Source organism: Acipenser ruthenus, chromosome 21 (assembly GCF_902713425.1).
Source record: "Acipenser ruthenus chromosome 21, fAciRut3.2 maternal haplotype, whole genome shotgun sequence".
In the NCBI taxonomy this organism is placed as follows: Eukaryota; Metazoa; Chordata; class Actinopteri; order Acipenseriformes; family Acipenseridae; genus Acipenser; species Acipenser ruthenus.
This window is the reverse complement of record NC_081209.1, coordinates 24,222,807-24,249,994: the sequence shown is the minus strand read 5'-3', so window position 1 is coordinate 24,249,994 and position 27,188 is coordinate 24,222,807. Positions and strand designations below refer to the sequence as shown.

At 36.7% G+C, this 27,188-nt stretch overlaps 2 protein-coding genes across 2 annotated transcripts in view; one reads left to right on the top strand and one right to left on the bottom strand.

Annotated features, from left to right (window-relative positions):
- Nucleotides 1-4,192: 4,192 nt before the first annotated feature.
- Nucleotides 4,193-19,781, bottom strand: LOC117428119 (protein unc-13 homolog B-like). The gene is made up of 9 exons (XM_058995164.1): nucleotides 19,538-19,781; nucleotides 18,519-18,548; nucleotides 16,340-16,439; nucleotides 15,920-16,037; nucleotides 15,687-15,810; nucleotides 13,577-13,650; nucleotides 9,756-9,831; nucleotides 6,881-7,013; nucleotides 4,193-5,224 (listed from the first exon to the last, which is right to left on the bottom strand). Exons 1-9 carry the CDS (start codon nucleotides 19,557-19,559, stop codon nucleotides 5,194-5,196), a joined length of 708 nt encoding a protein of 235 aa, XP_058851147.1. The 5' UTR covers nucleotides 19,560-19,781; the 3' UTR covers nucleotides 4,193-5,193.
- A 3,417-nt stretch (nucleotides 19,782-23,198) lies between these two features.
- The window catches only part of LOC117427726 (WD repeat-containing protein 72-like), a 69,321-nt gene continuing 65,331 nt past the window's right edge, over nucleotides 23,199-27,188 (top strand). The window contains exon 1 of the mRNA XM_058995163.1: nucleotides 23,199-23,307. The gene's annotated coding sequence lies outside the window, so the exon portion shown is untranslated. The remainder of the gene's footprint in view (nucleotides 23,308-27,188) is intronic.

Below are 27,188 nucleotides of genomic sequence, written 5' to 3'. Positions count from 1 at the left end.
CATATAGATTAACGCTGCCCCAACTGAGTGATCTTGTGTAGACACCACCCTAAGCTCATGATTTGTTTAAAAAACATGGACAAAAAAGTCAAGATAAGATAACATCTAGAGCAGGAAAAATAATCCAATTACTTTAGGTTGCAGTCTCTGTAGACTTGTGAAAGACATTCATGCACCAACTAATGCTAGCAATGCCCTGAAGTCTTACCTTGATGTAGTGATGAATCTTACCCAGGAACATAATAGTTGTTCCTATTCATTTTCAGAAATAATACAGCAAAATCCACCAAGCCAGAAATGTGTATGCAGAGTACAAATGATTAATTGGATAAGGGGTTCACTCATTAACTTTCTGCTGTTGTAGATCAGTGTGGGATTTGTACTTTCACAAACTTTGTAAAGTTAGAATTATGAACCATTGTGAAAACTGCAATACATCACTGATTTAGTTATAAAAGCACCTATAAAATAGAATAACCTACATCAACTGCTAAGGAAGAACCATAGAATCAAAGAAGCTCTGTGACACTGTGCTTGACTGAAAAATAATATGAAATAAAAATACAAACTAGATTAAGGAGTTGTTGGTTAATTAATTAACAAATTTAAAAAAGTCAAAATTATCACATAAATTGTTGCCTGTACTGTTGTATTCTATTATTAATTATTATTCTGTTACTACATTGGTTATTATTGAAGTAGCATTTTTTTTAAATAAAAATAAAAAAAAAAACCTGATTAGGAGCAAGAATACATATTTATGTGGTCCGTTACGTTTTATAGAAAACTTTTTTTTTTCATTTAAAGCCAGTGCAGCATAAGGCTAGACCACCTATCTACCTAGGGAATCACATTATGCCTAGCTATTACACTGTTACTGTTCATGGGTCTACAAGATAGCTAGCTATAATACTGCACAACGATACCACAGATGACCATATGAAAGCAAAACAGCTGTGGTTCAACCACAAAATCTGTTGTGTAATGAATATGTTAATTCAAGTCATTGATTAGATTAACATGCAAAAAATGTGACTGAAATACCCAGGCATATGAAATTTGAGTTTATAGTTCTATATGATTTCTTCAGTCTGTACAATGTACCATGCCTAATCAAGTCATAGGACCCATTTACTGAGCTTGTTTTCCATATGCTTGAAAAGGAAACATGCAGTTCAACATCGGAACCCTGAAATGAACTCTGTGTCATATGAGTTAGGGCTAGGCTCATACCATATGCTACGAAAAAAAAACAAAAAAACACAACAAACAAAAAAAGTTACCTACCCCATTTTAGACTGCAAAGGCCAGCTTTAAAACACATTCATTAACGTCATATAAAAAGGAATAGACAGACTCAACCGTTTACGCTTATGATCTTTAAAAACTTCCTCACAGCTGTAACAGTAAAGCCCAAATGCAAAACCTTTCAAAACCATATGATTTGCATGTAACCACACCAACAAGTCCTATTGATGCCTTTTAATTTGCACAGTTAAACAGTACGTTTAGCTGCATGCCACCAACAAAAAGATGAAAGAAAAAATAGTAAAGACAGTAGAATCTATCTTCAGATTCTAAAATTCTCAAGAATGTCAATATTGTCCAAACCACGTTTCATGACAATTGGAGAAGCATTTCTCTAGAGAACTCCAGTGAGTGTTATTTTACTGCCAGCACATCAGCTTGTGCTTGCTTTTCTTATGAACACTGTAAACTATACTTTAGTTAGCATAACAATATAACCTGTGTTTACAACAATAATGTTTTATTATGTGGCAATAATTTACTGTGACAAAAGAAATTGCCTGTCATAGAAACTTGTATTTGAAACAACTCTTACAACCTGCTGTATACATGAACTGTAGTATGTTACTTGGTGGAAATGGGAAAAAAGCAAACAAAGCAACATAACCAGGAAACACCGTTGATACAGAAAAACAAAACCAAGACATGAAAAAGGCCTAGCAGTCTTACAACATACATTCAGAGGAGCAGTACTCTGGAAAATGGCCTACATAAATCATACCAGCACCGTAAACACATTCATTAAACCAGAAGTATTGCAAGCAAGGAATCATTATTAAATTAACATGTTTTTTTTTTTAAATCCCTGCCTTTGTTTCAATCTTACAGCTGTGCTTTTACACAGGGAATAGTCTTACTTGGAATTATTCTAGAAAGCAATGGCATTAATATTTTAAAACTTGCATTATGAATAGAGGCACAAATGCTGAAAGCTTTACAGTTAACCGCTAGCAGAATATCAGGAGAAATATTAAACTATTTTTTTGTTTGAAAATGTACATCTACTAAAAAAAAAAAAAATGTTATGAAGTACTACTATTGGAGTGGCTGTACATGTGCTATAAAACACTGTGTCACAGCAGCTCAGTGGGTGTTAGACACAGTTAATATAATTAAGTTAGGTGCTTAAAAGAAGAAGAGGCTGGAATGCTTAATGCTTCCACAGAGGAGGTACAGTATGGACAGTGCTTCAGACTGCAATGAAAAGGACACCCACTCAGTGCACAGAGGGTGATTTTATTACCAGAGCCATTTAACCAGTGTCCTTCTGAGGGACTCTCAAATGAGAAAACCTGTATTGTAGGACTAGGTTAGCAACACACGCTAGTAATTGCAACTATAAATCAGTGAAAAGGGTTCACGGTTTTCAAACATCACTTATTATTGACTGAAGTTTCTGGTATAGAAAAGTAACCGGGAGCTCCCCTTATAAAAGTGTATCATAGTAAAAGCATAGCAAAGTGTAATAACGCATGGTAAAGCATACAGTAGGTAAGCATTGTAAACCCAAGAGAGGTATGGCAAAGCATATTAAAAATCATGGCAAACCATGGCAAACTATGGTAAATGCATAGTATAATCATTGGAAAAGCATGGAGAAACTACAAAATTATCGTGCAAAAATACCATGCAAGGGTCTATCAAATGAATCCCCCCCCAATAAAAAAAAAAAAAAAACTCTTGAGAAGAACCCGTTTCCAGGATTCAATGGTGTCACAATAAGTACGCACTTCAAAGTGTGTTTGTGTTGCACTTTAATGTTGATTGGATTATAAAGCATGTACTAGTTTGTCTCTGATTGGATTCACCTATCTGAAAGGTCAAGCACAGGTCTGCTCTCCAGTGAAAGCTGGGAACTCGGGGTTTGACTGCAGGTTGAACAGGTCTCCACATTGTTTTTGTGGTTCAAAGCCAAGTCTACTTCATTCTGCTGCCTAGATGTGAATTGAAAATGACATATACAGTACATGTGATACAATGAAATGAAATATCCAAATAAACTTCCTTGCTCTCTATAACTTATGTTTGGAACACTGACATGTTTAGGATAAAAACTGTGTAGCAACATCTGGTATTTATTTTTTATTCCAGAAAGTGGATAGGTTGGAACTCTTTCCACCAGATGGAGATCACACAAGTGCCCCAGGTAGGACTCAAACCCAGGATATCATTTCAACATGTACACCAAATCATTTTCATGGGTTTCCTCTGGTTTGAGATGCAATTGTCTGGTGGAAGGTTGCCCACAAAGCAAATTGACACATATAGCTTAAAAGCCTTATTATATGTATGGCTTTTATTATTCTAAACCCTGCAACACAACAGCGTTGGAAAGGCATCCCTTTATAATTCTTATTCTTATTATTAATTAGTCTTCCTGTTTGAATGGTGATTGAAATGTTTAAAATAGGAAGCCCTTCCTTTCAGCAATCACCAAGGACACAAACAGTGTATGGTCTTGATTGCCTGCAGTTAGTTACAAATGCACTTGCAATAAACTGTGTGGGCCTTCTTCATCTGAGCAGTGTTTAGCCATCTTTGATGTATGGATCTCAAGTGTAATTAAGCAGACACAACTGCAAGCAGATTGAGATCTATTTTGAGTAAATACAAAAACAACCTTTGATTCCTAATTTCTTAATGTGATATGCCGCTTGATCTGCTAATCATTTTATAATTACACCACTTGGCAGACCTCAGGTTGGATAGCAATCTGAGGAGCACTCATTTTAAACAGCTGAGCCCATCTCTAGTTCTTTCATCAGATTGTTGGTTTACAGTGAGAAGGACGGTACTTTTGCTAAATATGTCCGTATCAAAATCTGCAAACAATAAGTGCACACTTTTTTTTATTTTTTTTTAAATGCCATACAAAAATGCACCATATGTCACATTCGTCTTTTCGGCCACTAGAACAACAAAAGCTCCCATGCATCCCAACATTATAAAACTTTTTCATGCTCACACCAACTCCAGCATTTCTAAAACTGTTGGCTGTGCACTTGAGTGGAGGTCGGCATCAATTACAATTCTTTTTTACATGTTTGCACTGTACACTCAGGAGCACATTAATCTGGCACTCACATTATTTTTCACTGTCTCTTGCTATTGACATTTTTATGTGAACAAAAGTATTGCACTGGATTGAATAAAGCTCCTTTGTGCTATTAAGGTCGTGAAATAAACCAAAAAAAAAACTGAACAACAAATGAACATCTCTTGTGGAAAAGTACAACAGCACTTGTTTCATCAATCATGATATAGTGCTGTCCACAAAACACCAAGCACTTTTTTTTAATAAGTTTTATCCTTTGGCAAACAATTAGTTTGGGTGTCTAGCAATAAAGCAGTATTGCCTTAAGTGCAGAAAAATATAAAACTGATTATTTAAATTAATATCCTTGGGGAACATGGTTTCAGTTTCAATAATAGTTCGGCTTGTCTCACTAAAAAACATAAGCGAAGGAAATGAGAACTCCTTAAAAATGTATGACTCAGGGGCTCCCGAGTGGCGCATCCAGTAAAAGCACTCGCTAGAGTGCAGCATGCGCTCTATAGCCTGGATGTCACGAGTTCGAGTCCAGGCTATTCCACAGCCGACCGTGGACGGGAGCTTCCAGGGGGCGGCGCTCAATTGGCCGAGCGTCGCCCGGGGGGAGGGAGGGTTAGGTCGGCCAGGGTGTCCTCGGCTCACCGTGCACCAGCGACCCCTGTGGTCTGGCCGGGCGCCTGCGGGCTTGCCTGTAAGCTGCCCAGAAGCTGCGTTGTCCTCCGATGCTGTAGCTCTGAGGCGGCTGCACGGTGAGTCTGCAGAGTGTAAAGAAGCGGGCGGCTGACGGCACACGCTTCGGAGGACAGCGTGTGTTCATCTTCGCCCCTCCCTAGTCAGCGCAGGGGTGGTAGCAGTGAGCCGAGCCTAAAAATAATTGGGCATTTCAAATTGGGGAGAAAATAATAAAAACTAATTGGCAACGACTAAATTTTTATTAAAAAAAAAAAAAAATGTATGACTCATACTGGTACATAAAAATGTTTTCAATAGGACAACACCATACCAACATTGAAATTGTTTATGCATGATAACAGAAAAAAAAAAAACATTACAACGACAAATCGTGCTAAATAAATGAGCAAGCATTCACCATGACATAAATCTACTGTAAGCACATGTAACAGTGGAAGTTTGATAAACAGACAGTTGAACAGTTGCCTTCATAAACCCCCAGATTATGATACTCTCAATTGTGCTAACGTATGACCAGACCAAGTTTCATCAAAATGTAATAAAGCACATTACTAGATATGCAAAAAGCTTCGGATGGAGAGACAGACAGACAAAAAGGCGCCTCAATATACACCCAGATTAGGATGCATTTCTCAAGTTTCATTTGAATTGGGTTAGTGGTTCTCGAGAGACTGTAAAGCCATACATATTTGCAACCTACATATTTGGCGATCACACCCATAAAACCTATTTTGCTCCAGAAATGTTGGCGTTGGAATATTGTCAGTGGAATTTGATATTCATGATTTTTCATACGCGAAAGACGCATAATAAAAGACTTGTAAATATTGATGGCTTTACAGTATATGCAGATCTCTAAAACCTGTATACCTGTGATTAGATCAGATTCAATAGCTTGTGCTGAAGAAGGTCCTTAGCAAGCTTCATCACAAAACGGGTTCCCTAGATACTATACATGTATGTGAGTTATACAGCTTGGCCGCCTGTCTGTAACACATCCCTCAGTGGAGATACAGTATGAAGACAAAACTATGTTCAGTCCAAACAGACTATCCTAAGATGCTTTTCCTGAACCTTAAACGTAAAAGTATTTCAAGGCTTTTTTTTTCAGGACACTGCTGATATATTACAATGCTTTTTTAAAAATTGTAAATCAAGTCCTATGTCTATAGCTATTGTTTCTACATGTGAAAGCTACAAAGGATTGGGTGGTGTGACTAGAAAAGTGTTTATTAAACAGCAGCCCCTTGTAGCCTCTCAGTGGCACTGCACTTAAAGATGTTACAGGTTTGATCTTGACCAGAAAATGCAGGAAACCAAGTAGCAAGGTGCCGTGACACACAATGATTAAAGAAAGGAAGTTCTTTGTTTGAGCCTTTCAATAAAAGGTGTTGTTTTCTGCAGCTCCTCACCTTGATTCGCAGAACAATTATAATGACAGTCTATGGTATCCCAAGGCACTGAGCAGGGACAGTGTTAGTTTCCATGCTGGGTTTCAAAGGGTTTCTAGTGTTTGCCACAGCCTCTAAAAATACACAGGTCAGTCTAACATTACGATGGCACACCTTTTAAAAGCCACAGCAATTTAAGATATGGTCCCTGACAGAACAGTTTAACATTGAGATACCACTGTAATATCTTTGTGCTACAAGGAAGAAGCCTTAGCCAAACTGTGAGCAGACCATAGCAATAGCAGCAATGGCAAAACAGATGCAGTCTGATGTTGTATCATACCGGTACGGGATTACTATGCAATCCACACATTTGTGTAACAAATTTAAATTGTATCCAAGATTAAAATGTTATGTTATTGGTGCAGGCGATTACCTTGAATTGCTGCTTGTAAAACTGTGGTTGCGTTTCTCTGTTAGTGATCCACCCTGGTATGCTGTGTGGTGCCTATGGCTAGCGCTGTGATCACTGCGATAATCACTGTCTTCATAGAGGCTTTCAGCTGGAGCTGTATATAAAAGAGAGCACAGGGCTACAGTTAAAGTGAGTGCTGTAGTGCTTTTCACAGATCACCGACTACTGCACCTTGGCAGATTCACAAGTTGCATTTGGAATTGTAAGGCTGGTTAAACACAGTTGTTTCAAAGCCAGAAAAGCAATGAATGGGTAATATGCTTATGGGTAATATAGTTCTTCAAACTTCCAACCAGCTTACTGGCAAATAAAGGTTATTGTGTTGCTGATTCAAACAAATGGGTTCCAATAGCTATTGAAGCAATACAGGTCCATTAGAAAAGCTGTCAACTCTCAAAGTTGTGGAGTCTGTGTTTTTACTCATTTCGATCCAGATTAGTAGTGGTACATGTGATAAAGTATATTGAAAAGCCCAGGGAGGAATGGTAAAGCATTTTTTTTTTTATAAAGCAACCATGTTAAATGCATAGTATAACCATGGAAAAACTGCAAAACTACAGTGTAAATTTACAGTGTTACATATTTATAAAGGTAATAGACAGAATACACTGTTTATTTTGAAATGCACATATTCGTTTCCTGGTTTCTGTTATTCAGTTTGTTCAGCGTCTTTAATGTGTTGCAAAGAACTGTACAGATGATCATCCATGTGTGAAACGTGAGCTTCTAATGAACATAAACACCATTAAGAAAGCCACAGCTTTTATCATTGGGAAAGGTTAAAAGGTAATCCTATAAAAAGAAAATCTGAAATCTTGCCATGTACAGTTTACTAGATTTGCCATAAATATAGATTATATTTTCTGTATGCAGCATGCTCTATTCTATTTTAACATTTTGGGCTGAATAAACTGCAGATTGAATTATTAAATTTGAAATATATGTTTTTGAGTCTTCTGCTGGCATGGTGCTAAAGAACCCATTTAAGTGGAGAAAATGTAATCCTGATGAAAGTCATTAATTGCGAACTTGGCTTATTGTTTGGATTCATAATGATTACAATTATAAAATAAGCTGACAGTAAAATAAACCACATGCTATCTCACCGGTCAAACCTCCAAGGCTTAGAAACTATTTAAATCTATGGCAAAAATACAGTGCTAGAGTGACCTCTAGAGGACATACTAGGTAACATCATTATCAGTGAGTTCAAGTGATTTAACATGTATATGACTGTTGAGACACTGGGCTGTATGTATAAACGTTCTTTGTTAGTAAATACCGCTTTACGCGATTCATTTAGGTTACAGAGATGTATAAAATAAAGTTTACGGTTTCGTATTGTCTTTGCCGTTGTGCTTGCGCTCAGTCAATGAAAATTACACTTTCACGTCCCTCAGCTCTTCATTTAGCAGCCATGGATATTAAATTTAATTGTAATACTAGTTTTGTTTACTTACATTGGATGCATGAACCTCCATCTGTGCATCTCTTCTTCATATGTAGCCTAATCATTTACATATGCATAGGGCTATATATGTGTAATTTTTACATCATTTTAAATCAAAGAAATATATGTCCCCTTTTTAAAACAATAGCCAACTAAATTAGATTTAAACCCGATAGAACACATCTGGGTGTACTCAGACAGGAGAGCTAGTAACCAAGAAGCAGAGGCCTACCAATGCGGAACAGCTGGAAAATGTTTCGGCTGAGTGATGAGCAAATGTGGGCTAAAGTGTCATCCACAATTTCAGTAAATGCATGCCTGATGGTCGAATCAGCGTTATAAAGTGAAGGCTGCTGTACATTAGCTATGCAGAATTCATGACAGGATTACAGGAGTTAAGCATGACATGTTTTATTTGATACATTACCAGTATATGCAAATTTGACAGATTCACTCTGATAGTTACGCAAAAGTGATTCATGTTCCATTATTAGGGAACACAATGCTAGGATCAGGCTGGGTGGTTAGAATTGGGTCTAGTGAGCAGTTCACCAGGTATTTTTCTTTTTGTGGATCAACTGCATTTTACCCCAGTTTTTGTAGCCAAGTTGAAATGCCCAATTTGAATTGCCCTCACCTCTTGCTCTACCCACTTGCTGATCAGGAGGGTTAAAAATCAAATGTCAAACTCCTTTCCAATGGCCCCTTTTCACCCACCAAACCAAAGCAATGTTACCAAGCTACTGAACCCTGGAGGCAAGCCCAGCCTCGGAATCCCCCACCTGGACTCATGGGGTACCTTGACCAGTAGGGGTTGCTGATGCGTGATTAGGTGAACGACAGTATAACCTGCTGGTTTTCTATCCTAACTCATGGGGGCGCAAAGGCCAGTGCACTGCTCCTTGTGCTCCCTCAGGCTAGATCGGCAACACAGCAAACCAGGTCTTGAATCCATATTATCTTATTCAGTCTGGGCCCATTTTGATGTCATGGATATTAACAGAAGGCAGGTCACAAGAGTAAGGTCACATTCTAAGAGCAGAGCAAGTTAGAAAGTCAGAACTGTGGTATTGCCTTGGTGCACCAAATGTTTATTAAAGTTGGTCTTACATCCTTGCATGTAACGCTACACATCTATTTTTGAACCTTGAAATACGCATTGCCTTTTAGTAAACTAAAGACCTGAGATCATTTACAGGCATTTGAGGTTTCAATAGGAAACTGTGTTATGGTGTTTGCAACTGAGACAGGAGCTCTGCATTTATCTGCTCAAGAAGGATCCCTGTGTGTCACTGCAGAACATATAATATCATAAAACAAGGATTAAGAATAATTCAAAAGCACATAGGACTGTAATGCAGATGATTATTTCAAAAGATAACTTACAACACAGGAAGGTATCTTCAATAAAATCTACATGGCTATCTGTGATCTTCATATGAGCGATCTCCTCTCTGGAAACCTAAACATATATAAAAAAAGTAAAATAAAATATCTACTTTGATGAGATTGAAGAAAAAAAAGAAAGCTTTAAGAATTCACAGATCTGAGTTCACAAAATGATCTGTTAAACAAGTTCAGACATAACATTAATTGAGCAATCTTTCATCCTGGGAAGCAGAGGAATTAGTCATCAAAACTTCTGAATCACAGGTTCAAAAGTGTACCCAGTGGCTTACAAAAAGAAGACTGAATAGACATGTTATTTTATTTATAGGTTTGTACCTTTTTAAATTGTTTGCTCCTAGTTAAAAGGGAAGAGGATGTACTGTATGTGTATCAACTGATTCAATATGCGGGTTGACAACATGATTAAGGGTTCGAATATTTACTTAAGGGAATGCCAGGTGTGGCCCAGGATCTCGTTTTTCGGTCTCAAAGGAGCCGCACTCCTATTAGGTGAGACCTCTAACAACTGTCACAGGTCACCCAGGGCCTGGTGATGGGACCCATTGACCCCCGAAAGGGAGTTGTAGCTGCAAAGGAGGTAGAGGGAAGGAGCAGGAAAGAGACTTCACAACAGAAGGAGATTCTAAATGACTGAAGCAAAACAATGAGGGAAGAAGAGGGACAAAGATATACAGCTACAATACACTTATATGTGTCAAAGCCTAAAATGACTATGACTGCCCATATATGACCATCTTTGAATCTTAATTACTACGTTTTAGTTAAACCCAACATACATACAGCCACACAGTGGAAAGCCCCAGTGTTTTTATAGTATAGTGGATATTTTTACACGTACAACCTTCTGGTATTTAACTGTATTTTCTAACAGTTTCACAGCATGTGTGAAATTGTTCCCAGAATAGAATGTGCACACTTACACAGTTTCTTAATGAATTAAAGTGATAATTACTTCTTGGCTCTTAGCTCCATAATTAATGAAAAGCATGGCCTTCGCCTTATTTCTTTGTAAAACAACAAAGGAAACATTTACCAGAAATAGCTCAGGGACTAAATGGTTACATTTTAACCCACTTGTATTGCTGTAAGTAGAGGTGTGGTGCCAAATATTAAAGTGAAGTCTAGCAGAACAGTGCACACCACTACCGGTATGGAGTTGCGTTCACAAGACATAGAAAACACAGGGTCTGATTTAAAGATTTACAACCAACTGAGGCAAGCAGTTCTGAAGATCCAACATTCATTAACCCAAATAAAACCGCACTCCAAAATTAAAATACAGGTTAATATCACAAAGATTAGGTCTTCAGAAAACATATGCTAAGGAATTCCCAGACCAAGTTTACATAACAAAAAAACCAAACAAAACCAAACAAAAAAACCACACACATCATATTGGATGCCAGGAATTAACTGAAGCTCACACCCTCTCATACAGACAGCGCCTCCAGCTCATCCTTGGGCCTAATTGTAATATCCTGTTACATGTGTTCTGTATGATTCTCAATTGTTCTTTATGCACTTTTTGCTTCTAAAAAGACTCCTGAGGACAGATTGTGAGGAAGTGAGTCAGGCTAGAAGAACATTGTGCTGTGCACTGAAGCCCATTGGTTATCAATTGTGCCCTGAAGCGTGTGCAACACCAAAATGGTTCATCAGCTGAGGAGTGTTTTCTGCTTTCATTTTTGCTGGAATAGTTTACAAGAACGGCAAGTTAAGATGTAAGCAGAAATAACAATCGAGGGTCACACAAAACACTGTATGATATGATATAAAACAGCTCTGAAATGAGTATGATATAAAGCATCCCTTTAACCAGAGTATCTACACTCTATATTGAGTATCAGGGTTAATCCTGATCCAGCCAGCAGCCAGGCGAGGCAAAGCAAACACTCTCAGATGAAAGGTGAGAGAAACACAAACACCCATGTTTACAAACTGTTGGCTAGTACTTCTAAATCACCATGGAAGTACACATGTTTACTAAGGCTACACTATCAGAACTCATTTGCCTAAAATGATTTCAGATCAAATATTTACTGTATTATCAAAGTTGTTTTCTTTTGCACCCTTCTGAAAACTTGACCCCACTCCTCCATATACAGTATAGCCAATGCAAATCAACCTGGAGCACTTTTGTCCACTGAAGCCTTACACATCATCATACTTTGAGACATGGTCTTAACAAACCCAAACACTGCAGGCTCTTAGAAACACAAAGAACAGTGTATTATCCAGGCATGTTTAGTACATTTCACAATACCTCACAATAGTACCGGTAATACCAGATCAGTTATGACAGTCTACAACGCTGTGCACAAACACGGTTTTCCTGATATGATCACATTCGTGACAATATCAAAACACAAATCTGGACCAGGATGTGGGTATGTTTTCCATTTCAATGTACTGTGGTGAGAAAGAGGTAAACTGCAAGGGATTTTTTTAGTTTTGTTTTCGAATCCAGGGCACTGTACAGTTTCTGTAAATTTTCTTGAACAAAGGTTTGAGTTTTATTAGGTAACCCTCTCTAACTATTACATCTTTGAAACTAACTATTACATCTTTGAAACATTACATCTCCTATGTCAACTGAAACAGTCCACAACCAGAAGAAACATTTTTGAGGCTGATCATACCGATACTCACTTTCAATTGATGTCATGCTATGCTATACAGTCTTTACAACTTCAGTTTTGAATGTATGTCCAATAATAATAATAATAATAATAATATAAAACATTTCAAAAAAAGTTTAAAACAGCACTTTGTGAGAGTAATGCATGAGAAATAGGGTGCCTGCAAGCTGGTTATATTACAAACATAACTTTTTAAGTATTCAGACAATATAAATACACAGAGTTTCTGGAGTGCTTTCCTAAGAAATACCTTATGCTCCAGAAAGATTGCATTGTTGAAAGCAGTGCTACTTGTTTTTACTCCAAACTAATCAGCATTATTGCATTTTTTAAAAATTCCCTTAAACAAGGGTTTGTGTATAAAATCGTGGTTGTTTTCCTGGTATTTTGGCTATTCCTCTGGCTCCCATTTTGTCATCGTCACCCCTCCCTCCCTTCCTTCCTTCCTGTCAAAACATTTCTCAAAATTGCTAATTTCATTTTTTTTCATCCCTGTGCATTTCCTGGTGGTAAATGTCCACCTGTTTCAGAGGCATGTTTCACAGCTTTATACAGGAGCTTCAGTGCTTTTTCTACAAACTCCTACCACCTTAAATTACCAAGATAAATTACCTGGAATAATTGACATCACTTAAATTCAATAATTTAAACTCTAGAACCTTAAGTAATTCATCAAGCATTTAAAAAATGATTCTGAACATACTGTGGTGAATCCAGCCCACTTAAGGTGAAGATAAGTCACTGTGACTCTGTAGACAGTCCAGGACTGTATACTGTTGTGTTCAGATATTAACTTCAACAAGTAATTATAAACACATACAGTACAGGGCCTGGGCTCTGCCTGGATCTCATTCCAACTGAGCATGTCTGGGATGAGTTTGAACAATGCATTCCTCATTACAATCATATGCATAAAATATCAAAGACCGAATGAATGAACATCCCTGGAGACACATTCCAGAACCTTGTGGAGTCTATGCCACATCATGCCAAGACTGTGATCACTGTAAGCAGCCCAATGTAGAATTAGCTTTCTTGTCAACAATGTTGTTTTAATAACAGCAGGTGGCACTGTTCAGTACTGATCTCTGTAGACATACACAGCATTAAGGGAATTATACAGTACAGTATTTAGTAATTGGCAAAAATTTAGCATACCTGCTCTGTGCCCTCATCTGTGTTTAAGCTTTGAAGTCGTTGGAAAAGGAAATGAGCTTCATCTTCAGGGATTTCTGAAAAATTAGAAATTAATTCATGGAAAATATAAAAATCAACAGAAATTTCAACAACAGTAACCAAGCTTAATGGTAAATAAATATATAAATAATTGCAATGGCTAAAAAAAAATGTTGCTAAAAAAGCTGAGCTTTACAAAACATATATCTGCTTATTCTGCCAGCTTCAGTGACAACTATGCACGGAACGTGTTCAGCAGCATTCTAGAGATGTTAATGGCCTAGAAATTGTGAATACAAACATGTAAATGGTCTTTGAGATGATGCAGGAAATCCTGCTTTGTAGGATACTGGAACAATAGTTTGTTCTGAATTCCTCATGGTGTGTAGTATCACTAACATTGCTCACATTAAAATAACATTACAACCACAATGTATTTTCAGAGTTTTACAACTAATATACCTTTGGGTAATTTAGGTACCTTACTGATAATAATTCAATTCATGAACACAGAACGTAAGCACAATAATTGTATTCAATGTATTATTATATTTGCAATTTCTTATACAGCTGTAAACAATTCAAATGAGAATACAATGGTCTCCCTGTATTATATTTGTTTACTACTCCCCACCCCCACCAAAAAAAAAATGAAATTGGGTTATAGCAAAACGGTACACCTTAACTGACAAACGAAGCATACCATAAAACATGTTTTATTTATTTTAAATAGAAAAAGAAAACCGAATATTAAAAATGATCAACATTCCTAAGTTAACTCCAAGTGAGATATGCGTTCCATCCTAGGCATTCTTTAACAGATATACCATTTTTAAATATTTTAATAAAATAGTATCAAGGCAGTTGTTGTAAAATTGGTATTAATTCTGTATCTGTGTCATCAGAAGTCACCAATGGGAAACAGCCAAACTCAGGTTGCCCTGGAACAGGTCCAAGCCTGCAGGCTGACTGTCAATCATACAGCATGCAGTCACTTCAACCAGATTGAACTGTTAAGGCTGGTAGTCATAATGGAGGCTCCTCCTTCAAGAGAATACGTGTTGCTCACTGTGGACAACATTCCATTACAATGAAACGGATCTGATGTGCTCACATCGAACAATGCACTGTTCTTGCTCCTACTGGAAGCAGTCTCAAAGTTTCCTGATCGTCTCTGATAAGTAATAATAAAGAAGATCATCAGGAGTATTTCTAGACTTTGAAGAAGTGAAAATAAATCGAATTTGATATCCACAATGAGACAGGTTTATCAAAGTCATTAACACAACATACTCGTGTATTAAATGTACACCAGAAAAACTAATGTTGTAGATGTAGCCCACTCATTTGAAGATGTGCAGCATAAAAAAGCTGCTACCTTACACATTGAATCAAATGTTGGCTCTGTTGGTATTTCCTCTAAAAAGTTCTCACCACTGTGTAAAAAATCTAAACTTTTACACAGAGCTTGAGCTATCTGGAGACTGGCTTTGGGGCATGCAGAGTTCAAGGGAGCAGGAACAGTGCGTCCCTACAGCTGTAAACAAACCGTTTCCAGCACTGTCAGTTTCCTGATAAAGTACACTGCACAAAAGGCTAATTTATAAAACGCAGCAAGCTAATCCACAAGAAAAAAACATGGTATTCTATGAATAAGTAAGAATGTCTATATGTAAAGTAGCTCCTTCCAAGTTAATGCATTCTAAAACTATTTTCTGCTTAAAGCAACAATTGTTAGGTTATCTTGAAAGACTGGCATAGCAATCTTACCTGGTTTTGCCTGTATCTTGATGTATAGTCCAGAGTATAAAATAATACCTCATCTACTATAACCAATAGGGGAAAATCATGTTAACAAATAGCTAGTCTTATAAAATAATGAGCTTGTCACTGTATCAACATGTATGATAGGAGGGATGAAACTTATTTAGAATATAAAGGATGTATGATTTATGACACTGTTTTCCGGTATTCTTTTTTTCTTTATTCCATGTTTTTAAAAGGGCAAGACTTTCCCATATTCTAAATGGAATGCAGCACAGCATTTTCTAATCAAGGAATAATAACAATAAAAAATAAAACAATTGCCAACCTGCAGGTAATTCATAGTAGATGTCTAGTAAGATTTCGTGTAGTGTAGGATTGTCTGCACCACAGATTTCACCTTCATTCATGAGAACATCTGAGTTTAAAATTCTCCATTCTCCAGGTCCTTCCTATTGGAATTACAAAAATATAAAAGATGAAGGGGGTTTTATGGCCTGTCACTGGATTAATTACATTATGCCAACAAAGTCAATAGCCAGGAGCTACTGAGAAACTCACTGGAGCAGCATGTTCTACGGTTTTCAGAGGAATCCACACAGTTCCTAGTAGCGCGTCCCATATTAATCCTTTGTCCCACACTTCCACTGTAAGGCCCCTTTCTAAATCACTTATTTCGCTGAAATAGAAAATGATTATTAATTAGTCATTTAGCAGACACTTTTATCCAAAGTGACTTACAGAGATTAGGGGGTGAACTATGCATCAGAACTCCAATGGGACCTCAGTTTTACGTCTCATTACTTGTCAGGTAAGCTCCAAATACAGCCATTCCTGTAAATGTCCTTGCCTATATTTGCAGATACCTCAATTGGATTACTTAGACCACAATACAGGTGTGGCAGTTCAGACCACAATGTATTTAGATTAATACTGTAAATACACTTATCCTGTCTGCACTCACATACTTTACATACTTACAACATGTAGTCCTGTTCCCAACATGGTTCGCTTCCTGTTTTGGTTATAGTTGTGCTCTTCAAATTCTGAACTTTTAGGATAACATAGCTGTTGAATTTATCTAAGAAAAAAAAAAAAAGTATTTCAATTAATCATCAACTTTTTTGAATTTACAGTTTAGAACTGTTTGCATTAGAAAAAAAGCAACAAAAAAGCCTACAGTACTGCCATGATTAACTGCCTTAAGGATTCGGTCCATCTTGGTGCCACTGTCACCATAAGCAGATGACCAAGTAAAATGTTCCTATATATCCCACCTTTGCAGGCAACAATCTGTTCACCTCAACATACATCGATGTTCCTGAAAGTAGTTTAACTAAGGAGAGGCTTTTAAGCAAAACATTTGACAAGTGCACAGTATGAGAAACAGGAAGGGCAGTCTACACCTGTTACCCTTCGCTTTCAAGTTCTAATGTATGTTTCAGGTTATCTTAGAATTTAAAAGTAACACTGATTCCCTGACAATGCAGATTAACTTTAAACCTTACATACAGCGTGAGGCCAGAATGACTCAATATGCTGTGTTTTAAGCAGGTATGACATATTATTTTACTTTGGCTCAACCAAGTTTCAAATTTATTTAGAAGCTGCTGGAATCCTAAGCTTCCAGTCCATTAAAAGCCGCAGGTAATTTTTCATTCATTCCTCGGAGGAATAGATTCATATTTCATAAGCAATTAGTCTTATTTAGACCACTGGTGAGCTAACAGCTACACTTGGCAAAGCACCAAACAGTAAATACAGAGAGTTTTAATCTATTTGATTTTCATACTTACTTAGGCTAAGTCTTCCACTGGGAAATACAAGCCTCCACTTGGTGCTGAAATAATATTTTGTTTACATTTCTAGATCTGAACTTATGGGAACCTTAAGTTGACAAATGTTTCGGCTTGTGCCTTCATCATGCAATGCCTACCCATCAAAAGGGCAGGCTACACTACCAAAGTTAATGAAGGCAGAGACTAGTAGACAAGAACACTATTAGCCATAAATGTTTCGCTGATTTAACATTTAACAGAGATGTGTTTAGCGTGTTTGATACATTGAAATTCACCAACACCTGCAAACTTATTTAGTAACTTAAGGACAACCTAGCATGGCATTTTCAATCCCCAGTGTAACACTATCTACAAAAGAATGTGTGCAAAAATCTGAACGCAAACGTTTATTACAGCTATGCTTTTCAAAGTACCATGCAAATGTAATCCAATGTACATGATATGGGAAGCTTTGAAAATTCTTAAGTATAGGAAGCCCAGAAGGTTAATTCTGGTGTTTGTTCAATGATTCATAGTTCAATATTTGTTTTTATTTTTTTGTTTGTTAATAAAGTGACATTTACTGCAGCTACTTTTAATAGCACTGTTAAAGAGATACAGTTGATGTAGCAACATTTTGCTGGCAAGGAGGCCAAGCTGTGATAAAGTCAAATAAAAAATAATTTATTACAATAAGTCAGGGTTATATTTTTTATGAAATATATTGTGTGTGTAAAGCTTTACTGCATTGCATTCACTTCTTAATTGAATCTGTTTGCTATCATACAAAGAAATACTTTCTTATAAAAGTATATGAAATGCTGGGCCCCACTTTATTGATTAAAACAATGGCCAGAGTGCCAACAGAGAGAATTTGAATACTGAGTTTATGATTTAAATTTGGTCTTAATACCAATACACACACACACCTACCTACTTTAACATTAGGGCTAGGGTTAAAACCATAGAAGAATTGCGTTTAGGGTAATTAATTTCATTTTTCAACACTCAATATTGTTGAATAAAACCTATAACCTTTAGAGTGCCAGAGGCAATCTCACTCACTATCAAAACATTTCGGTGGCCATTACAAAAACAGGGTAAGTTGTATTTGAAGATTCTTGTATTCGAAAGAATGTAATACAGGTAGTTGTACACTGCCCTGTCTTTCTGCACCAGGTTAAGAGCATTGCCAGTCTTTTTGCACATGTGTCATAAACATCTTTAGTGTGTTAAATTATTACAGTAGCTGTCCAGCCCAGTAGCGAGTTTTTACTGTTTTAGTCTCTCATTACACCAATGTACTGCATCACTGGGCTGCCACACCAACCCCAATGCAATAATTATTCCAGATGAAATTGAAATAAGGAAGTAAAACCTACCTGCGGGTCCATGCAGCATTGCTCTTTTAACTATAACAAAGGGGGGAGGGGGGGGATTAATTGTCAGTAATACAACTCAGACTTTACCACACAAACAAAACTGCAAAGATTTATCATCATTGTCAGTCAACTGTGGATATACAATATACAAACATTTCAACATGCGCTTCTTTCTGCAGGATTTCCTGTGCTACTTATGTTTAGAAAGTCTGACAGGAGCATTTTTTTAATGAACCATACTAACAAATGTTCTTTAAACAAGAATGTTTTTGACAAGGATTGAACTGCCATTAAATCTATTAAAATACTACATAAACCACATGGGATATTGTGGCGTGCATTAAGGATTGTACTGCATTTAACATATCTGTGCATTGCATTCTCAACTTTAAGAAACATTGTTTTTTTTTTTAATTAACCGTGGTAAATATGCATGTCAATGTTACGGTTTCTCCTTTCTTTCCCACACTTGCATAGTTTTATGTTTAATATGCGTTGCTTTGAATTCACCATGGTACAGTTTATTAATGAATAAAAACATGTTTCATAACATTATCAAATAGAACAAAACTGCATGTGCAAAATACCAAATCGACTTCTGATAACTGGTCATTTAAGCTGTACATTCGTGTGAATAGTAATGGTGATGATATACGCTTAGTAATGATCGTTAGACTTCTTTATTAGCTTAAACGTTTACAATTTTAAATAATATCATAGTTGCATAAACAGGTGCAAAATGCACACCTGTGTACCGTCAAGGCAACTACACAAGTCCGACCAACACACTCGCAGGCTCCGCGCTGAAATACCTAGTTATTTAAATGATTTGCATAGCCTGGTTTGCCCCTTACTAAAGAAATATACAGTAACCGTTTTTTTTTTTGTTTTTTTTTTTAGTAGCAGTTACTGTCTGACGATTTTTTTTTTTTAAGTTTGTTTCATCATCTGCTGCAGGACTGATTTTTTTTAAATTTATTTTTTAAACGAAGGCAAACAATACCTGTACTTGTACGTACCTTTCACGCAGAGTAATGCCATTTTCTTTCCAAATTAGATTCCCACGGCTTCTCGCTCGTGCTTTTTCTCCGATGAAACAGTAAAACTATTCTTGACTTCTGTGACAGCACCTAAAAAAAATTTGAAATCCTTCACACTGGCGAACTAAAACCCCTGCTGTAGGTTCAGTTTATTACAGCGTATATGCAAATTAAACAGCTGCATTTGCCAATTCTGTCAGTGCAAACGTTTACTTAGCAGAATGATAGAGAAGAGCAACGTGTTTTTTTTTTTTTTTTTTTTATGAGATACTATATCAGATGTTATGAAGGTAGGTCATGGTGACTATTAAGAGTTAACTTCATTATGGTACTTTATTTAAAGCTTTTTTTTTCTGTGTTCCAAGTCTGAAATTTATGTTCACGTTCCAAGCACCACGTAAAGTTTCCTATCTATTTCATGACTGTGCGTCTATTTTATAATGTATATATGTGAATAAATGTGAATACAAAATCGTGACCAAATGGGTTCTACACAAAGAAATGAAAACAACAGTAGTTAATCATATTTTACCATAGAAATACTCATATTTTATGTGTGTGTGTGTGTGTGTTCTAAGAAGAAGCCATATAGGGTTTAAAAAGGGGCTGGTTAGTGATGACAGGGAGCCATTGCCACGCCTCCTGGATATTTCACTATAGTTACATTTGGGACATTATGAAGAAAAAAATATTTTAAAAAATCTCCAAAGAAAGCATGTGACACTTTCATTTCTGCTGGCTCTGCTGGTCCATCTGATATATTAGAAGTTCATTTATATTTATATATTTATATATATATATATATATATATATATATATATATAATGATAATGGAAAATGCTGGCAAATTAATCAAACCAATAAATGTGAAAAGAGAACCAGGTGACAATTAAATAGGAGTGCAACGTGTTATATTTTATCAAACTAAAGGGTACAATACTTCATCTGTGTTCTGAGAACAAATGTAATGGTATATTACCAACAAAAAAAAACAACAACGTATGAGTTGTTTTTTTCCCCCTAGTTACATACAGTTTAGATTTGATTCCTTCCAGAAAATGGCCCTTTACCCGGGCACTTGTTTCAAAGTAGGTCTCTGAGAACCAATGAGTGACGAATACTTGTTAGTGAGCCACACTGACTGGGCAGCAGCACTCTGTAAGTGAGGGGGCAGTGGCAAGAGTAAATATAATCAAATGTATTGCCACAATGTTTGAAATAAGTATGTGTTCTGTTGCTTTGATACTGGGCTTTAATACATTATTATTTTGAACTTGCAATGAGCTTATCTGGAGAATCCTAAATGCCAGGGTTGAATAGCCTTCATCATTCCATTGTAATCATGGACCATACGAGTAGATGTGGCTGAAAGGTCACGTTGTCACTTGATTTGAATGGAAGGAGGAAGCGTAATGTATTTAGTCCCAGCATTTAGGATTCCCCAAACAAGCTCAAAGCAAGGTTATTACTTTCCTGTATGTCAAAAGCCAAAACACAAGCTTCAAGCTCACACTATTATGTAGCAGTTTTAAATGCCCACAGTGCAGTGATGTATTGCTTCTGGCATCAATCTCTACCTGGAAGAAATGCAAAAAACGCAATGAAAACAAAACAAATTAAATGGCTAAGTCATTTCTCCACCCATTTTTTTCATTATTCCACTTATGAAAATGAAAGCTGATCCAGTATGATTTTGAGCTTCTACTAGTATTGTTAGATAAACAAGTAGTAAAACATGTCTTATCTGCTGTAGTAGTAAACTTATTTAGGACAGAGAACAAATACAAAACGGTTTACAGACATAAAAAGCATTCTAGTTGGATCAAGGAACATTTCCTTTTAGTTTAAATTAGGTTAAATTGTTATGTTTCCTTACAGTTTTAGCTGTAGGAATGCACCCTACTCTCCTTCCTCTTTGAAACCTCCTTGCTCTGATGTACATTGCATTATATATGCAGATACCATTTTGCAAAAAAGCTAATATATATATATATATATATATATATATATATATATATATATATATATATATATATATATATATACTAAACCAGTAATCATTGCACAGTACCTGAAAGGTTTAAAATATCAACAGTTTATTAGATTATAGCCAAATACACCCGAAACGTCTGCAGGAGGCAGGAGTGTATGATGATGCGAGGATTGCTGCAGAATCAGGGCACTTATCATGTTCATTATGTAAAGCATAACAGACAGGCAGATACATCAGGACACGATCAGCTCATACAATAAGCATAACAGACAGGCAGATAGAAGGACATGATCAGCTCATACAGTAAGGCTCCCAATGTTTTTAACAAGGACCCTAAAAAAACTGTAAGAGTCTAAAAGTACCCTTTTAATTCAATACAGAATAGTGCAGCTCATTTGTGTCAGGCGGCTCTTATTATTAAGTATTACCAAGCTTTCGTACAGATTTCTATGTGTATAGATAGACTGTAAAAAGTCTTGTAAATACAATAGACATCCTTTAATTCAAATTGAAGTGATTTTTGTGTAGATAGCTGCCCTAGTAGTTTGTAAAGTGTATACACTTGTGATTCGGCTGACATCACTGCCCTCATGCACAGTGGTCAGTGATGCGTCTAAACAAACAAACCCTAACATGTTAAGCACTGTAATATGTGCTGTTGGTTTCATATATACATGTTGTTGATCCTATTAGAATATAGTACTGGTATTCACCACATCATACACTGTTATATGTTCAGCATGCTTGTTAAACTGCAGATACTGTAGAATGAGTCCATGCCATCTTTAGTACAGGGCTGTAATAAATCAAAGTCTAGTCAATTGCAACAAACAGAAATGCTTTGTGGTGCCTAATCAGAAACATGTTTAAAACTCTTATTACAAACGAAGCTTGTCAGACTCAAAGATGCTTTTTCTTGGTTTGATGTGTGACTTATCATTCACTCAAGAGTGTGTCTATCCTTTTTGAGACACATTTAAAAATATTTACTCACAAATATAGTGGCTGCAGGAGAGCAGAAATATGCCTTCACTTGGAAAAAAAATGGTTTTCTTTAAAATAGGTTTTTATTAGGAATAATGATAATATAAGGGAGTCAGTGATATAAGAAACGAAAATACGTCACGTGCACGGCCAGGTTTAAAGTGCTACAGTTCCCTCTAGTGGTCATGTTTAGTCATTCATGTACATTTATACGTGTATATTGTAAACTATAAATGCATACGTATCCATACATTACAATACTGTTCTGTTTTTTATGTTTTTTTTTTAAAATAAATACACTTCAAAGAGAGCAAGTAACAATATCTCATTCATAAGTGGTATTGTTTTAGTAATTTGTAACGATTCCCGTATGTATATAACATTTCTGTTAAGATGAGGCCCCTGCGAAAAGTATAGAACAGAATATGTGAGTCTGTCTCTCACTTACCGGCAATGTAAACAAACAAAATAATGTAAAGAAGAAGAAGAAAAAGGCTACATCCATGACATGCCCCCCCGCCACAGGCATGTTTACAAAGCAGCAAGTAACGATGTCACAACCACCACAGTGGCGGTATGCGGTGGTACAGAAGCGGTGTTATTTGGAATTGACTGGTTTATAGTTGCAGGAAGAACAAGTATGGTTACAGTTTTAGTAACACGTCCAGTTTCACCTAGCTTTAGGTCCTTCACAAAAGAATTATTGCTTGATGTGCAATTTGTTTGGTTTAAACCTCTAGCCATTTTAACTTCCTTCTAGAGCTCTACACAGGTACGTGAATATTTTCTTGGAAACCAAAAAGCGTCCAGTATATGATTGTTCATCTTTAGTTGAATTAATTACATTTTAATTAATAGTAATTTTTAAATGTACAGTTATATTTGCTTTTTAAGTACTGTTGGGATGCAACCTAAGCCAAGGTCAATCACCTACAATGTATTGGTAATGTAGATTAGTACGTGTCACTGATGGTGCTGGTTATACATTCATTTCCTTGTAATTCCCTTCAATATGAACTGCGTATTAATAACTTACATTTTAAAAGCTTTGTCGAAAATGCTGTATTATTTTATGCGGAATTTTTCTTTTATAAAACCCTTAGAGATTCAATACAGAGAGATCTCAGCTATACAGAAACCAGAAAGATCAATTTAAAGTCGATCTTTTGTAAAACTTCTGCAGTAAGGTTTATGTTACCTAAATAGCGTGTCTTTGATTAGGTTTCAGTTCTATTTGATAGCTTTCTGTATACAGTATACAGAAATTGATTTCATGTGTTACAGTGCTTTTACATCTGTATGTGCAGTTTGACTATTTTTTATTTTTATTTTTTTTTAAATTAGTTACATATAAGGTTTGGAAAAATAAATAACACCTGCCGTGACTGTAATGGTTAAGCTTTATAGATACAACAATACACCACACTGTGTTTGAATAACACATTGATCAGACAGGAGAGGGGTAGCCCATTCACACAAAATTGTGTGCAGCAGATGTTTCAGTCCCCCCAAAAACATTTAAAGGCTTTGCTCAAATGATAGACTGGAGTAGTTGGAAAGTATTTTATATAAAGCGTTACAATTCTTCCACTTGTTAGTACACATTCAGCTGCAATTCTAAAAGTAAAGTAAATTGGATTGGGTGATTTTTTTTTTTAGTGTGCTCAGCAATCTTTTCTTTTTTTAAGTGAAACAGTAAAGTAGACCCACAAAAAGTTGAATCAATAAGTGTCAAATTGGTGCTTCCAGCAGATACACATTTATAACATTTAAAAAATGCGTCCAGGCAGCCACAGCATGATGACTGATAATAGAGGCACCAGAACATGTTTCAAGAGCCACCTATCGCTCACCATTCAACTCTGTGTCACACTGCTGCTAGAAACAGTAAACAACAAACATTTCCTTCATTTTGTGCAATAATTTACCATAATCACAGAGGGGGGCACAATAAGGGCAAGACCACCTCCCAGCTACTGATTACATCAGGGGGTTGGAGCTGAAATTCAATTTCTCATTGCTAATCTTCATCTGCCACTCAGACATTTTCTCCCAGGGACATGATTTTTTGTGTCTCCCTGGGTTTCATTTTAGGGATGATTTTGTTCTAGTGCAATCAATAAAAATATGTTTTCATCAAAAGATACTCTGGTCTCATCAGAATTCAGGGGGCTTCTTCAGACACTTTCTGTGACATTCAGCTAATGAAAGTGACATGCGGGCTTGAGGTAGAGCATGTTTAGAAGTCACAAAAAGGTCTCTATACATGCTACATAATTAAGGTGGAACAAACGTCCCACTATCTTAATGGACGTTTGTTTTACCCATTTATATAAGACTGGTTGATATCTAATTTATTATCTTTTGACGTTTGCTTCAGCCAGTGAACTATCAAGAAAATTAGTTTTCGTTTCAGATTTGTCTAGTGTTAAAATAAAGACTGAAGTACCCATCAAGTGCCCCTAGAATGTGGCACTACAAGCTTATGTTTATGTAGCACAGGTCTTTGTTTCTCAATTGTTAAGATTATCGGTAACATTACCAGATCTTGAGAACTGTTGATGCACTCCCCTTTAATCTTGCTGTATTCAGAACAATGGTGCTTTACTCCCCTGGTGTGGGGAAACTGAATTGCTGCAGCTTTTGGCTATAAGTGCTGTTCAGCATGTACATCTTTAGTTAGAATTATAGTCTGGTTCATAACATTCTTTGGCAACACCTTTGGATTCAACACTATATATATATATATATATATATATATATATACAGTACTGTGCAAAAGTTTTAGGCAGGTGTGAAAAAATGCTGTAAAGTAAGAATGCTTTCAAAATAGACATGTTAATAGATTATATTTATCAATTAACTAAATGCAAAGTGAGTGAACAGAAGAAAAATCTAAATCAAATCCATATTTGGTGTGACCACCCTTTGCCTTCAAAACAGCATCAATTCTTCTAGGTACACTTGCACAAAGTCAGGGATTTTGTAGGCATATAGTCAGGTGTATGATTAAACAATTATACCAAACAGGTGCTAGTGATCATCAATTCAATATGTAGGCTGAAACACAATCATTAACTGAAACAGAAACAGCTGTGTAGGAGGAATAAAACTGGGTGAGGAACAGCCAAACTCAGCTAACAAGGTGAGGTTGCTGAAGACAGTTTACTGTCAAAAGTCATACACCATGGCAAGACTGAGCACAGCAACAAGACACAAGGTAGTTATACTGCATCAGCAAGGTCTCTCCCAGGCAGAAATTTCAAGGCAGACAGGGGTTTCCAGATGTGCTGTCCAAGGTCTTTTGAAGAAGCACAAAGAAACGGGCAACGTTGAGGACCGTAGACGCAGTGGTCGGCCAAGGAAACTTACTGCAGCAGATGAAAGACACATCATGCTTAGTTCCCTTCGCAATCGGAAGATGTCCAGCAGTGCCATCAGCTCAGAATTGGAAGAAAACATTGGGACACTGGTACACCCATCTACTGTCCGGAGAAGTCTGGTCAGAAGTGGCCTTCATGGAAGACTTGAGGCCAAAAAGCCATACCTCCGATGTGGAAACAAGGCCAAGCGACTCAACTATGCACGAAAACACAGGAACTGGGGTGCAGAAAAATGTCAGCAGGTGCTCTGGACTGATGAGTCAAAATTTGAAATATTTGGCTGTAGCAGAAGGCAGTTTGTTCGCCGAAGGGCTGGAGAGCGGTACACGAATGAGTGTCTGCAGGCAACAGTGAAGCATGGTGGAGGTTCCTTGCAAGTTTGGGGCTGCATTTCTGCAAATGGGGATTTGGTCAGAAGTAATGGTCTCCTCAATGCTGAGAAGTACAGGCAGATACTTATCCATCATGCAATACCATCAGGGAGGCATCTGATTGGCCCCAAATTTATTCTGCAGCATGACAACGACCCCAAACATACAGCGAAAGTCATTAAGAACTATCTTCAGCGTAAAGAAGAACAAGGAGTCCTGGAAGTGATGGTATGGCCCCCACAGAGCCCTGATCTCAACATCATCGAGTCTGTCTGGGATTACATGAAGAGAGAGAAGCAACTGAGGCTGCCTAAATCCACAGAAGAACTGTGGTTAGTTCTCCAAGATGTTTGGGCCAACCTACCTGCCGAGTTCCTTCAAAAACCGTGTGCAAGTGTACCTAGAAGAATTGATGCTGTTTTGAAGGCAAAGGGTGGTCACACCAAATATTGATTTGATGTAGATTTTTCTTCTGTTCACTCACTTTGCATTTTGTTAATTGATAAATATAAACTATTTTTGAAAGCATTCTTACTTTACAGCATTTTTTCACACCTGCCTAAAACTTTTGCACAGTACTGTATATATATATATATATATATATATATATATATATATAACCTAATATATATATATATATATATATATATATATATATATATATATATATATATATATATATATATTGTAAACGAACTCACCCACTCGGGTTCGTTGCCCCTTTAAAAACACGACCCAGGACACTCAAATGGATTTTTTTCAGCGCGGTTGCGCTATTTTTTTAATAAACACCAAACAAAACAAAACAATCAAAATAAATACCTAGCTCCTCTTGGAGCACTAACTCAACTTTCAGGAACCCTTCCTAACACGGGACAGCTAAGCTGTTTTCCCGTCTT